This window comes from Metopolophium dirhodum, chromosome 6 (assembly GCF_019925205.1).
Source record: "Metopolophium dirhodum isolate CAU chromosome 6, ASM1992520v1, whole genome shotgun sequence".
Lineage (NCBI taxonomy): Eukaryota > Metazoa > Arthropoda > Insecta > Hemiptera > Aphididae > Metopolophium > Metopolophium dirhodum.
In genome coordinates this window covers 26,551,601-26,567,373 of record NC_083565.1, presented here as the reverse complement: position 1 = coordinate 26,567,373, position 15,773 = coordinate 26,551,601, and the positions used below count along the sequence as shown (strand labels likewise).

At 26.6% G+C, this 15,773-nt stretch overlaps 1 protein-coding gene across 1 annotated transcript in view; it reads left to right on the top strand.

Annotated features, from left to right (window-relative positions):
* Window positions 1-15,773, top strand: part of LOC132946878 (polypeptide N-acetylgalactosaminyltransferase 2-like) — a 38,962-nt gene that overhangs the window by 18,360 nt on the left and 4,829 nt on the right. Inside the window, exons 2-5 of the mRNA XM_061016984.1 lie at window positions 13,507-13,796; window positions 15,211-15,309; window positions 15,422-15,489; window positions 15,634-15,699. Coding sequence (XP_060872967.1) covers window positions 13,507-13,796; window positions 15,211-15,309; window positions 15,422-15,489; window positions 15,634-15,699 — 523 coding nt within the window. The remainder of the gene's footprint in view (window positions 1-13,506; window positions 13,797-15,210; window positions 15,310-15,421; window positions 15,490-15,633; window positions 15,700-15,773) is intronic.

Genomic DNA, 15,773 nt, shown 5'->3' with positions numbered 1-15,773 from the left:
AACAAATTATGAAAAACGGAAATATTTACGTAATATACTAGTTCTTGACAAAATCGATTTTGTTTTAATTCAAAGTGAAATAATTATACATGAATTAGATATGTTTCTCATGTTCACCAAATTTTTATATTTGCATATTATATACCTATGCCATGAATCATAATAATTAATATTAGAATATATGTAGGCATTTTTTTGAGCTATCTATTGAAAGACATTGGAAATATTTAACTTTTTTAATTTTAGTTTTCTCAGTCAAAAAACTTGATGAAAATGTTTTACATAAGTAATTATAGATACTCATAATTTGTTATACAGCACTAAAAAAAAAAAATGTCATAGTTAATTTTTTTTTTATAGACATTTGAAGTTCAAATTTCAAAATTTTATGAAATTCGATATTTGAACGAACAAACAAAAACTTTTGAGTGTTTTTTTCTTAGGTTCTAGTTATTTTGTTTTAATAAAAAATATATAGACCTTAGGGGCTTTTTGCCATTACGTATATTACTATTTTCTACGCATAATAGCATTTTTAAGATATTTATACTAATTTTAAGCTATTTATACTACAAACCTATAGCACCGTTCTATAACGTAAACTTATTTTATAATTTATATAATGTTATAATAATATTGTTATGCAATATATTATGCGATGTTTCGTCAAAAATGTATTCAAACTACCATATTATTACCAATTACAAAAATAAATTACTAATAATCGATTTCTAGTAATATTAATTAATTATGAAATATCCTTAGAAGTCGAGACTGGAGCCGCCGTCTCAAAATCGTTTTTTGTATGAATTGGTTTATTATTGAATTACCTACAATTTAAAAACATTATCCATTGCAGTGACCTCTTACACAACGACGATAGGTACGCTGGATCTACTACACAAGTTGATTCACCAAGCATCCTCTTGCCCTAATTTTTCCGTTAATAATGAATTTATTCAAATTCTGATTTTCGAAATTCTTAAATATACTTATATACCTACTTAAAAACTATAGGTATATTTTAAAATTGTTTAGATTTTTTTACTACCTAAGAATCCTGTGTCCTGCGGTGACACTGGCTTCTGTTATTTAAATGAGAACCTGGTTTCGAACCCCCATTTATTCTGTTACGTATAGATAAGTTTGTTGAAAATGTTGTGCTCTTATACCTATAGGTAATTCTAATTTCGAATGAATAGTTTCTCAGTTATTGATATGCTTAAAATATATGTAATATTAGATCAGTTAGTATGTATTTATTTTTCTTATTTAGACTAGGTATTTTTAAAAATTATAAACGTTGATAGATGAATATTAATAATAATTAACATTTTATTTCCATAACTTCCAAACCAATTTCCTTGGACCTATTTATCCTTAGAACACAAAGTTAAATAAATCACAAACTACTATTTGAATTTTGATTTTCATGCGTAAAAATGTACAGTAAAATTATAGGTAGGGATGCTCAGTAATTTACAGTAGAAAAGGTGGTTCTAATTTGGAAAATAGAAGTTTGTATCTCTACAGGGCACTCTTTTAGTAATACCACAAAATCTTACACAATTGAAATTAAAGGTCTTTAAGTAAATTTGAAAATTCTAAATTCTATATTTGAATAACTACATTATTGAAGAAAAAAGAGAGTGAATCATCCCTTTATTGTTGCAAAGCAACTTTTTTGTTGAGTTTATTTTCGTTTGGTATAAATGTTTGTTATTTTTGTAGTTCACTGTATATCTGACTTTTATAGTTTACAATGATTAATTCAAAAACATCTTAAAACATTTCACTCGTAATTTTTAATTACTATGGACTATGATACATATATTATATTTACTTAATTTTGGATAACATTTAGAGAGCCGTGTGAATTATTCTTGAAAGCGAAAATAAAATGTATAGTCATATAATGGGTTTTTGAATAAATTACATTTCTCTTACATAAAAGTAATTAATTTAAGTTTTTATAATAACTTCCATCTTCCTATACAAAAATTACTCAATTAATTTCAATGTTATGTTTAAATATTATATATTTCTATAATATTTGTTATCTAATTTGGTAGATACAAATTCAATACGTATATAAATAAAATTTTAATATAACTCAAGTTTTATTACCTATGTGATGATGAATAATTGATATAAAATATAACCAACGAACAATAAAAATTAAAAGTTGGGTATTTTACATAATATGTTTTGATCTTTGATAATAATTAATGTATTATCAATATATACAAGTAATACCTATTAATATTAAACTCAAATCGGCAATATTATAGTCATACAGATCAGTATTACATAAATATAAATAACCTTAATAGGTTTCGATTTCCTACCAGTAGACAGTAGATAGGTACCAACTCTTTACTTCCATATAACACTAATTATATTAACCAATTTATCATTTTAAATATTATGTAAGTACCTAACAATGTTAGAATTTATTGGATACGCCTTTGACCTTTGTAAACTTTATATTTACTAATATGTATTACTCTTTATCTCCGACACAAGCATCGCGTTCAGAAAGTAATCATAAACTTCTTAGCTAGGTAAGCTAAACTTGTAAATGTTTTTATTTTAAAATTCTCAATAGTTTTCAAAAGCGCAGAAAAAAACAAAACAACAATTATAAGGAAAAACAGTAATTTTTACGCAAAATCGGTTTTTGACAAAATCGATTTTGGTTTTTGGTGTAACTTTAAACAAATAATCGTAAAAACATGAAATGTTCAATGAATGTTTACATTATTAACTTTTTCTCTACACAATCAAATTTTTCAAATATTTTAACTTGTTTAGAACGGTTTACTGACATTTTTACAGTTTTTTTTCTATAATTGTTGATAAAATATTATTTGTTGGGTCAAAAAGCTTGAAAAATTAATACAAGGTTCCTAATATATTGTTGCATTGACAGTTAAAAAATATTAAAAATACATAGTGGCAATTTTTTTTAAGGATTTTAAGTTCGAAATTTGACAAAATAAGTAAAAATCTAAAAAATGTGCAAATAATTTTGACAAAAAATTTTTCTTTTTAAATATAAGATTTCAAAATGTAATTAATTCAAGATTCCTCATAAGTTTGTCTCTCTTTATCAAAAAAAAAATGTCTACCTGATGGTCAAATTACATTTTTATGAACGTTTGAACGTTTTTACAACATTGGATATTCACTCGATTTCTCATGTGGCAATTTTCTTATTTTGTTGTAATTCAAAAACGAATAACTGTAGATACATTAAAATTTCACTGAATGTTTATATTAGCTTTTTCTATACGATAAAATGTTCAAAATATTTTAACTTGTTTAGAGCGGTTTACGGACATTTACAAATTCCAATTTTTTTTTAGTTTTTTTTCTAAAAATGTCAATAAAATGTTGGGTCAAAAAGCTTGAACATTTAATACAACGTTCCTAATATATTGTACAATGACAGTTTAAAAATATTAAAAATACATTTGATAATTTTTTTTATAAGCATTTAAAGTTTGACTTTCAATGTACTAAATTTAAAATTTAATAATTATTTTGAATTTAAAAATGTATAAAATGTTCAACTTTTATAGGCAAGGGTTGAAAATTTAAAACAAGGTTCCACGTAAATAAGTAAACAAATTACTCTATTCACAATAATAATATCATCAAATATACTTAGTATTTTAGTAATATATCATAGACTGTCAGACTGACGGCTACCGTCTTCGCTCAGAATCGTTTTTCGTATACAATGATATTATATCATCGAATTCAAATTTAACACCATCCATTACAGTGACCCACTTATAACCTACTGTACAACAGAGGGACACCCACTTGCTCACCTTTTTTATTCAACTATATCCATATTAAATTGTGAGTTTGACTTGTAAACATTAAATTAAAGGAAGCGGCTAATCTAAAAACAATTTAGTAGCAGTGAGCTGTATAGCGTAAACTATATAACTTTACGTTTGCACTAATATTATTTTGTTATTTTCGTATAACCAAAAATAAATATTATAAAATAAAATACATGTATATGCTATAGAATATTAATGTATAGGTAATTTCCAATTGGTTATGCGTTCGTTGTGCGTGTTTTCAGTTGATTCTGTAGCGAAAATAATGGATTGAAATAATAATAACTTCATTTGCTAGGTAATTTAAGTGTGTTTAGTTAAATATTCATTGTAAATTGTAATCTAATATGTATTATCACGATTAATCAACTTTAAGTCACTTACAATTTACAAAACAAGTTTGAAGTACTATTACAGTATTACACCGTCACCGTTATCCGTGGAAACCGTGTGGTCAGCATGTTACCCGTACAACTATAGTCTATAATATATCTACCAAATAGTTGAAAATATTTAACTGCTTCGTCGTGTACCGTGTGGTTAGGTGGTTATTAAATGTGGTTTTTAATGACTAGTGAAATCGTTTTACCTAACCTAACCTAACTATATTATTTAATTTGGTGAACACTGAACAATATGATAAATTCTTTACGCAGACCACGGTACACGGTGATAGTGAATACCTATATGGCACATCTCCTAAAAATTGTCAAAAAGTACCAGCCTATAAATTTTGATCCAATTTTCAATAATTTTTTTAATAGTTGTTTAATATTTTAAAAGTTTATTAAATTTTATATTTATAATAGGAGGTACTCATATACTAGCTGAAAATAAACATTAAAAAAACTGATTTAAAATAAAATGTTCAATTCGGTCAATTCAGTGTTTTCGTATAATTTTTATTTTATAATTATTTATAATTTTTATTGTTATTTAAATAGTATGTTTGAGAATCAAAATTTAAAAGTAATAATTTAATATTTACATTTTATTAGACGAATATTTTAAATGTATGATAAATTTTATAAAAATTAAAATATTAAATCGTCATTTTAATATGTAAATAATAAATGGAAATTGAATAATTATTTTTTTAGTATTATTTATTGTTGGTATAGTCGTGCATGTAGACTGTAGTATAAATAATATCTATACCCCTATACGTCTTATATAAAAATCTAGTACATTTTAATTAATAACAGATAATTAGCCGATAGGTCATTCAGTAATTGTTATTTAATTGGCAGGTAAATTTTAAATTGGTATTATATAATATAATTATAAGTATATATTATAATATTATATTTTTATAAATATTACTATGTCCTATATACTGGGAGATTCACTATAAGCATGCTCCCCCCTTTTTTCTTCAATAATGCAGTTATTCAAAATTTGATTTTTTTAATTTTTAAGTATACTTTAAGATCATATTTCAAATTCTTGAGATTTTTTGTACTCCTTAAAGAGTGCCATGTGGAGGTACAAACTACTGTTTTTCAAATGAAAACACCCCTATTTAGCTATAAATTATATAGTACATATTTTTTCTGAGTTTGTTGACGTATTAAAATCAAAATTCATAGTACTCCTTAATAGTAGTAAAAAAAATTCAAGGATTTGAAAATACAGTCTTCGAGTATATTTAAAAATTCCAAAAACCAGAATTTGAATAAATTCATTATTGAAGGAAAAAATGGGGTTGATCATGCATGGTTAATTTAATATATACCTAACTACGTAATCTAATTTTAATGTTTTGTTCGATGTACCAATATATTTTTTAGAGGCTGGTTATCATAAAAAATAAAAATGTTAATTTACAAACATTTATATTATAACGAAAAAATAAAATCTTAACTCATACTATTTTCAAATGTTGAAATGTCATTGTATGCGTCGTTTCTTGTAGGTAATATAAATCATTGCAGTGGTTGCCATGCAAAGTGTGCGGCGCGGTGCCCTAGGGAGACATGCAGGGGTTTTTAGACGGGAGCGCCGCATGGAATATTATCTGGTCTAACGAATAAATTGAAAAGTGTAGACCTAAAAGACAGGAGCGACTTTCTTCATGCTTTGACCTAGTAATGGGAATCCTTGGAAAACCTTAGTTCAAAAAGGGCACCATGCAGACTCGTGAGTAAAAAAAAGTTTGGGGACGCAATTGAATTAGAGTATAAATAATGCATATAAATACTTATCTTACTTATTACCTACAATATATAGTAGAATTCACATACTATAATGCAATAAATGTATTAGCTAGGAGAAATAATAAAACACCACAATAGTATACATAATTTAATGTTTGTGTAATATAAGATTCAATGATTATTAAAGCGACTATCAACAACATTTTATTAAACAGTCTATAATTTATATTAGTTGTGCACAACTTTACTTATTAAAGTAAATATTATATTATATTATATTGTTAACAACTGATGTTTTTTTTGAAATATGACCGTGGAATATGATCATTTATATAACTGAAAAAAAAAAGAAAAATGTACTAGTCATCTCCTACATAATAGTTTCTGTGTACCTATTTATTTCTTTATATATTTGATATAAACAACTACTACAACACCAGAACACCTATTACAGTATTTTCGTCAGTTCACTTTGCTCTCTTCTTGCATATTTCTTTCACGCAGACATGGTTTGATTTACACCAAACTATATATTATATTTTTATCGTCTTGGTAGGGGGGAGTGGAGTCACGCGTATTGAGCGAAAGAAAGTCTGTTTGCAGTTTATCTTCAGATATTCTCTATAAACGTGTTAGCTTTGGGTCACGATATTCGGCCTTGTTACAAATATTATGAAATGGCAACGATAAATAATATTGTTACTTTTGAGGTCACAAAGAGTTATCAGCGAGCAAGGAATAAATGTATAGCTGCGGCTACCTATACACGACCTTTAAAATCTCATGTTAAAGTTTAGAAATTAGAGCTAATATTAGAATTAGAATTAGCAGAGCCATAGCTCATAGTAAAACGATACAAATCATCTATCATTTTACTTCACTGGTATTTTATTTTTATTGCTGGTTTGAATTATTTGTGTTTTAGATTCTATAGGAGGAGCGATGGTTTTATATATGTACAATAATAACGTGTTTTATTTGGTCTGAACTCACTTTTTATAAAAAAAAGAATGCTTAAAATTTGTACATTAGGATGGCTTGTTGTAGAAAATTAGATCTAGTTTGTACTTAAGAAGATAAAAAGTAAAAAATTATGAGTAGTTTCTCGAAACAATCGGAAAAAAACAAAAATAAATTACGAAAAAACGAGAATATTTACGCAATTCTAGACTGTCCAATAAAATTTTGTTTTTTGTTCATTTGTTATAATTCAAAAAGAAATAACAGACTAGAGACTAACTCGACATTTTTACCAACTTTTTTTACTAATATACTATATGTACTTACAAGAAATAATTATCAAATAATTTTGGCTTTGTCGGTCTATTTACAGATATTTTAAATTTCTAACTTTTTTATTTTTTTTTTCGATTTATGTTCATTACATTTTTTTTCTTAGACAACGAGCTTAAAAATGTTACACAAGGTTTATAATAATTTATTCTTAAAGTAATAACAAAAAAAAAGAAAATATAGTCACATTTTTTTATGAACGTTAGAAGTTATAATTTTGACAAAATTCATAAAAATCACGCAATTTTACAAATTATTTTGCTGTCCAAAATGTATAAAAAATATTAATTTTATAACAACGAGGCTTAAAAGTGATACATGATTAATTTTTTTTTATTAGAATTTGTTTATGATGCTTTAGATGCAGGGACGGATTGGAATTTCGGATCAGCCCGGGAAAATACTTTTTTACCGGCCCACTATTTGTTGGGAGATTGGGGGTGACTGGCAAGTGTACCATACTGAAGATCCTCTTCTTTTACTACCACTTTCGTGGGCTTTACGGCTCTTCTTTATTACGGTTTCCAAGTGATCTTTCATTTGAAAATCATATTTTGCTATAAACAATATGATTTCTAAAAAATTTCCGTGGTCAACAAATGGATTAGCTAATGTGTATGCTGCTTCAAATTGATTTCCCCTATAACTCAATCCACGTTTTCCTATACGTTTAACAGCTTCAATCACTATTGTAACAATTTCGTAGTTTTTTTTTTATTTCTTTCTTAGTTTCACAGAAAAGAAGTGAACCAATATCATGTTTATTTGAATGGAGAGAAAAAAAGCTGATACACAATTTGTATGTACTATGCTTTTATCATGTTCATCAGTTCGAATATAAGTATGACTCTATACATCTAAACCTTTAGTAAAATTATTACTTTCTGAAGAAAATGCAAGACACAGATAGCAGAATAATTGTTTTGGATTTTTATTGTAGGTTAACCATTTTTGTTCAGAGCCATTACTTCTAAAGAAAGCTTTTTGAAAATTAAATGGAGTTCCTTCATTTAATTTTGGTTTTTGAGGATGATATTTAAAAAATTGATTAAGCTGTGTAATTTTAGGTTTCTTGAATATATCTAGACTCTAGAGGACCAAAATTAAAAAAATTACACATTGATCAGTTTGATAATTTACAAACTGCAATAGACACAAAAACACATAGTTTATAGGTATCTAATAATGAGCCAAATGCTCAAATTATTAAATTGTAATATAATATTTCAACAAATATTTTTAATTAAAAATATTATAAATTCCTTTATTGTCGAAAATTGGAAAAAGTGAGATTGACCCTTTTAGACCCGAGCCACAGAATTTTAATTAATATTATTTTTGTCTATGTGCCTTTGTATGTTAACTAAAATTGTTTCCAAAATTAATAAAAAACTTACTAGGTATAACTTCATTGTTAACACTTTTTTGATGATCAATAGATTCAATTACATTCAAGCCAATATTTGCATTATCTTTATTTCCAATACCAAAAGTTTCATTCTCCAAACTAACGTTATTAATGCAACTATCACTCACCTATTTAACTAAAATTTAAAAAAAAATATTATAGATTCAGTTTTAGTATTTGTAATAGTATAAGATATATCAATTATGTTACTATGATTATAAGTTATAATAATATTATTTACTTTTATAAGAAAAACAATAAATTACAAGACTTACTTCATCTAAAGTAGGTACATGTCCCAACTTCAACATCTGTAGTAGTTTCATCCTAATTAATAATATTATTACTCTAAAAATAAATCTATAATTATTATACTAGGATGGGTATTAATGAGTTAAAAAGTTTAAGTTAAGTTAAAAACTGAGTTAAAAAAAAACATTAATTTTCCCAGCCTTGTTATTAAATCGATAAATCATAATTTATACTTATAGATAAATATTATCTATAATTTTTAGAAGTATGTATCAGTTGAATATCACACTAAAATAATTTAATGTATATTTTCATATTAAAAAAATAAAATAGGTACCTATTGAATTAAGTATTTTGCAAAATATGTTGTTTCTCTCATTCTCCGTCAATAAAATAAATTGTAGGTTATTGTACTTTGTACAGTAAAAGTTTAATATTTTTAATTATTAATATATTATTATTATAATGACAAAGTTCAGCTAAAACTCACTTCGCTATTCTGAGACTTGAAAAATTATTTAATGCTTTTAGAAGCAAAGGCTTCTAAAAGTAGTATTTTTTATTTTTGTCTCGAATTTTTTCAGCTCCTCCTTTTCGTTTTTTACTACAGTCTGATCCATCCATTTCCATTTTATTTTATAATTCATAACTATTGTAATATAAAATATCTTATGAATTATTCCTAGTTAAGTACTTAGTATTTGAATTGTAAAATTAACCAAATTGTGCTGAACTGCTGACTGCCGAGTGCTGATATCGAGGTTTTTAATGATATTATAAATAATATAAATTTCAAATAAAAATATTCTTATTAGGTATTCATATTAACGAAATAACGACCCACATCGACTTGTAACGTCAAAATTCGTTGTCATTACCCGCAACCCGCCGGTCCATCTGATCGACGACAACCCGAATGACCAATTATTTATAGATTATACTGTCCACGGAAGTTGATTTTTTGATTAAAGTTATTGTTATTACTTATTGGTAATTAATATCATTATTCAGCTTCTGTTGTAGACGTTGTATACTTGTATCGTTACAGTTTACAACGTTTTGCGTTATAATATTATAGACTGTAATTACGTAATATCATTGAATGAATAATTTATAATCAATGGTAATATTTATTAATTATTAGATAATAGATTTTTTTTTTTTTTAATTGATCTTTAAGCCCGGCGACTATGGCCATTAGCTGATTGTGGGGTTTTTTGTTGATTGTAGGTAGTTGGGTTTGTAACGGTAGGGTTTTTACACGTGTGTGTTGTGTTTGGCAGAATTTCTTAGATTATATTTACGTCTACCTACTATTTACTATTTAGTACGCGGCCCATCGGGAATTTCCCGATTTCCCTATGGCCCAATCCGTCTTTGTTTAGATGTAATTTAAAATTATTGAAAATATTATCATATATACCTATGTTTTATTATGCGTAAGCTGTATGCCTGTAAAGTCCCTATAGCAGATAGGTCCCTGTAGACTGTAGTTGGAAAGTATTTTAATAGTGTCCAGTAATGTTATTCAAAGTGATGCACTGATACTTAAATACAACTTTAAAACGATTAAAAAAATGCCCATCGATTGAAAATGTTAAAATTATATTATAATATTCCCGAAAACTATAAGGAACAATATATATTTTACTTATAAGATGTTATCGTAATTGTAATAGTAAGTTTAATAAATTAATTAGTTATAAATTTATAAATTAATAAGTTGATATTTAATTTGAAAATGTGGCTAAAAAAAACTTACACCCCGCTGGCTGCTGGCTTATTTTACATTTTTTTTCTGATATATTAAACTTTATATACTATTACATATTTTCTAATTATGGTTAGGTATAAATCGTCCTTTGTATGGAGTATTATAAAAAACTAATGTTACAGAAAGGAGAAAGTAGGTTGTACGAAAATTAGAATTATGATTAATTAATGATTAACAATCTTCCGTTTTAAAGTGCATGGAAGAATTTGACATAATCATAAAAATACATTAACAATTGTTGTTTTTAAATGTTATATAAATCATGGTACCTACGCGTAGTCATTCGCGATGACTAATCTACCATGGTCTGTGATAAAGTAATACAAATTTGATGTGTTATTATTATTATAGTTTTTTTTTTTATAAACATATTTTACTTTACACATTTATATTTCATACCAATAGGCAATAGTATACTATTATAATTTATTTAATTATTTATAAACAGACATTTATAAAAGGAAATCTGTAAGATGTAACTAAAAAATGTTACAACTTTTTTGTTTTATCATCTCGCACTTTATTATATACGCTCCAGTTCAGATGAAAACAATCGTTATCCCAGTACCTGAGAGGGCGTAAGCGTAAAATCTGTTATCTTTGTAAAAAAACATCTAAGCTATAGTGAAAAAGCGCTCTTCGCATTTGTCATTTTGTAGCTAATCTGTTCGAATTAGACACCTAAATAATAAACATAATACCTATATTAGAAAATGTACGAAAACTGACATTAATAATTTATAGGCTTTTTTTCAATACAATACATTATATAAATATTACATAGGTATTATAATTTATTGTTGAAGATTATTTAAATGTTATCAGAGTATACATTTTTTTAATAGTTAAAAAAAAATGAGTATAGTTGACAATAAATAAGTAGGAAATAAAATACCTATTTAAAGTTTCTTAAATAATTAAAATGCTAAAATACAACATAATAATTTTGTGTAATGCATTGGATTAACATTTCTTTAGGTAAATTGTTTACTTAATTTCCATAGTTTAGTACCTACCAGTACGGCAATACGAGAAATTAAAAGTGCGGTTTTGCTAGGTATAATTAACAATAGAAAGATACGTAATGAATACATATTATACAGTGTATAATATATAGGTGCACATACAATTTATGCTTGCAATTGGCATCCATAAAAAATATTCAATGGTGAAACCACTTTACCACTAGATAATATGTTCTATATTATATGATATAGTTTAATTTATAATACGTCATAATTCAACCTGCCTTTCTATTTTTAATTATTTTAATTCAAGTAATTTAGCTTATCTCCTTGATCGCTGACATGAACTTTGTCATATGATATAATACTTCTGAGTCCTTAAATTAATTATATTTCCTTTTTCTTTTTGTATCCTCGTGTTAGTGTATACGTATATCTCTCATTATTTTGAATTGAATTATTTTTTATAATATGTGCGACATAATGTAGTAGGTATGTAAAACAAAATATAAATAATTACCAGTAAGTAATCAAAATCTCATTAAAAATAATTACAACGATATAGGTGCTTTATAGTTTATACCAATGAATTGCAGTAACCTGTATCTAAACAAAGTCCTTCGCCGTGTTTGTCTTCGCTCGTCTACTGCACATTATTTATATAATATAATAAACCAACTTTCTGTTTACACTTTTAAGCTCAAGATTATTATTTTACTATATAATTTAATATCACAATTAAATATAGGTAACTACTTACATCAAACATTTTGTAGGTAGGTAGGTGGCTGAGTGGCTCTATCTGAATTGTCAACCTTAGACTTTTATAAGTACCTAGTAAGTAAAAAAAATAGTACTTGTTTTGAATATTTATATTGAGTAGTTATTTTATTTTGCTGGAAATAGAGGTCGAAGACCTAGAATGGGACTCTGCAGGTATCGTGCTGAGATATTTCGACTGGGAGGTTTGGATGCGATTAATATTTGAAGATTTGACTCTGAGCCCTAGAGTTGGATACCGTTGGTCCATATTTTTATAAGCATAATATAATATTATACAAAAGTATTTGGGTTTGTTTTTGTTTAACAATATTAATATTTATGGTCATGTGCTTTCGTGAACTGATTCATTCCGAGCTTGACATTATAATTTATAATACATTGTAATTTAATATTTATTAGTCAGTTGTTTATTTAATTTCCATACTGTGGTCTGAAACTTGTATTTAAATTGAATAAACAAATCATTGGCCACTAAATCATGTTTAAGAGACCATATTATTATTATATAGCTCACCATTGATTCATTATAAATGTTGAGTTATTGTTGTTGTTTATATATAATATGCAACCCACAACGGCAGAACTTATATTATATACTATAGTGTCATAAGCTGCCATTAATCTAAAAGTGTTAAAAAACTTACTTCCTTGCAGAGTTTACTCAAAATATAAAAAGTATTTAGATTCATATACGGTCTGCGAGCTGAATGTAAAAAACTCGGTTCTTATATTACATGTATACCTATACGTATTATTGTTATTTGCGTCTTGCACTGTATAGGACCTATAATAAATAATATATTACAATAATCGCGCGCATTGCGTTAGGTATAGGTATACCAGATACCTAATACCTATAGATATAGGTACTGCGATAAACGATAATGTATATAATATTATATTTATATATGTATACACACAACGACCCAATACAAATCATACACTGTTTATCGATAATTTGTATTTTTCCTTTTAACATGGTCGTTTCTTTAATTGTTTTGTTCTCGGTCACAAGCAGCCAGAAGAGAATAGAGCGTTACGGCTGAAAAGCGACCGATACGGTTTAATGTCTGCCGACGATCCGTCGGTCGACAGGCACGTAGATAGTTCGCCAAGTTCTCTGACCGATGGCCAGGCAGAACTCTTTACGCCTTTTTCGACATTAAGCAGTTACCTGGACGAGGTTGCGTACGTGGCCGCTGGTGGTCTCAGACACGGCGACGATGCGTATTCACGTAACAAATTCAATCAATTGGCGAGCGATAGCCTGCGTAGCAATCGGCCGGTGCCCGACACTAGAAACGCAAAGTGAGATCGACTATATTGTTATTATATATCTTCCTAAAGCCTATAAAATGGCTGTTCAAACAATTTTTAATGCGCTTAATGTGTTTATCACAAAAAAAAAGATCTGGCAATTTTACATTTAAATGTGCAGTCAGATCTCCGTTATATATTTGGCACACCATAAATATACACGGTATACAAGGCGATTCAACAAGCCTGCCCACTCCCAGTTTTTCTTCAATAATGTAATTATTCAAAATCTGATTTTTTTAAATATTTAAAATATGTACTTTAAGACAATATTTTTAAATTCTTGAGATTTTTTGTGCTATACTTAAGGAGTGTCCTGTGAAAATATCTGTTTTACAAGTGATAAATCTACTTTGTGTACCTACCTACCTACTGTAAATTATTTATCGCGGATAATTTTTATTGAAAATGTTGATTTATCTAATTCAAATTTCTAACGAGTAGTTATTAAAATTCTAAGAAATACTAAGGATAATAGTATATTAAAAATAATTTCATATAAATATAAAGTAGATGTTATATTGGTTCTAGTATTCATTATACTATTGGACCATTTTTAAAAATTATTATTGTTAATAGTCGAATATTAATCACTAACATTTTCAAATCGCAATAATCTCCATACTTTCCAAACCCATCACCATAGACCTATCATTATCCCTAGTACACAAAGTTAAATTACTCAAAACTACCCTTTCGAATTTTGATAACAATACGTCAACATTTTCAGAAAAATGATCAGCTAAATAATTTATAGAAGAAAATGGGGGTTCTCGTTTGAATAACAGAAGTTTGTATCTCCACAGGAGTACAGGACTCTTCTTAGATTATTAAAATAATTTCAAGAATTTTAAAGTACTTTGGTCTTTAAGTACCTACTACTTACCTATATTATTTAAAAACAAGATTTTTTACTAATTGCATTGTTCAAGAAAAAAATATGGGATGAGACAGTAAAGGTACCAAATTCCGTATAGTGCGCATACATACTAAATTGTATGCAACAGGTGAAGAAACGTTAAATGGGTGACAGTGTGTCAGTATAAGTTATTAACATTGAATTATTTTTAATATTCTGGTTGATTTGTTTCACGATTTTTCATTAAATAATTAATAATATTCAGAAAAACTCTATATTTGTGTAAAAATAATTTCCTTTCGTAAATGAATTGTGACAACATATTGCAACTAAAAACAGAAAAATATGCGTTTGAGCTTATACTGTCAGTAATTTCGAGTTTGATTAATTTATACATTTTGTTTAATTGCAAAGGACTAAGGAAGTTAATATATTCTATACCATTATTGCGTCTGCTAATTCCACAGAATATAAATAATTCCTTGTTTATGTTAAATTTAAGTTTACATTACAATAATTATTTATTTCGTTGTTTTTTTTTTTTAGGTGTTTAACTAAAAAATATCGCATTGATCTGCCACAGACAAGTGTCATCATCACATTTCATAACGAAGCCAGGTCTACTCTTTTGAGAACAGTTGTCAGGTATTATTTGAAATTGTGTTTTTTTTTAATACAATTATAGTTGTACGTCTTGTACCTTCAGTCCATTATAATGTCCACTGAATAATTATTTTATTGTTATCTTAAATTTTAGCGTTTTAAATAGAAGTCCCGAACATTTAATCAAAGAAATAATTTTAGTGGACGATTTCAGCGATGACAGTAAGTATTTTATGACAAACATTAAATCTCGTTTTGTATTATAAATATATTATAAAACAATTATCATTATACCTAGACAAAATTTAATTTCGTATTAATTAATCAATTATAAAGGTACTAATAGATTTTTATTTTTACTTAAAGGTACTGATGGACAAGAATTATCAAAAATACAAAAAGTGAAGCTTATTAGAAATGAAAAAAGAGAAGGTAAAAATATATAACCTAATTAAAGTTATAATGATTGAGTTCAATTGTTTAATTTAAAATTAATATTTATAAAG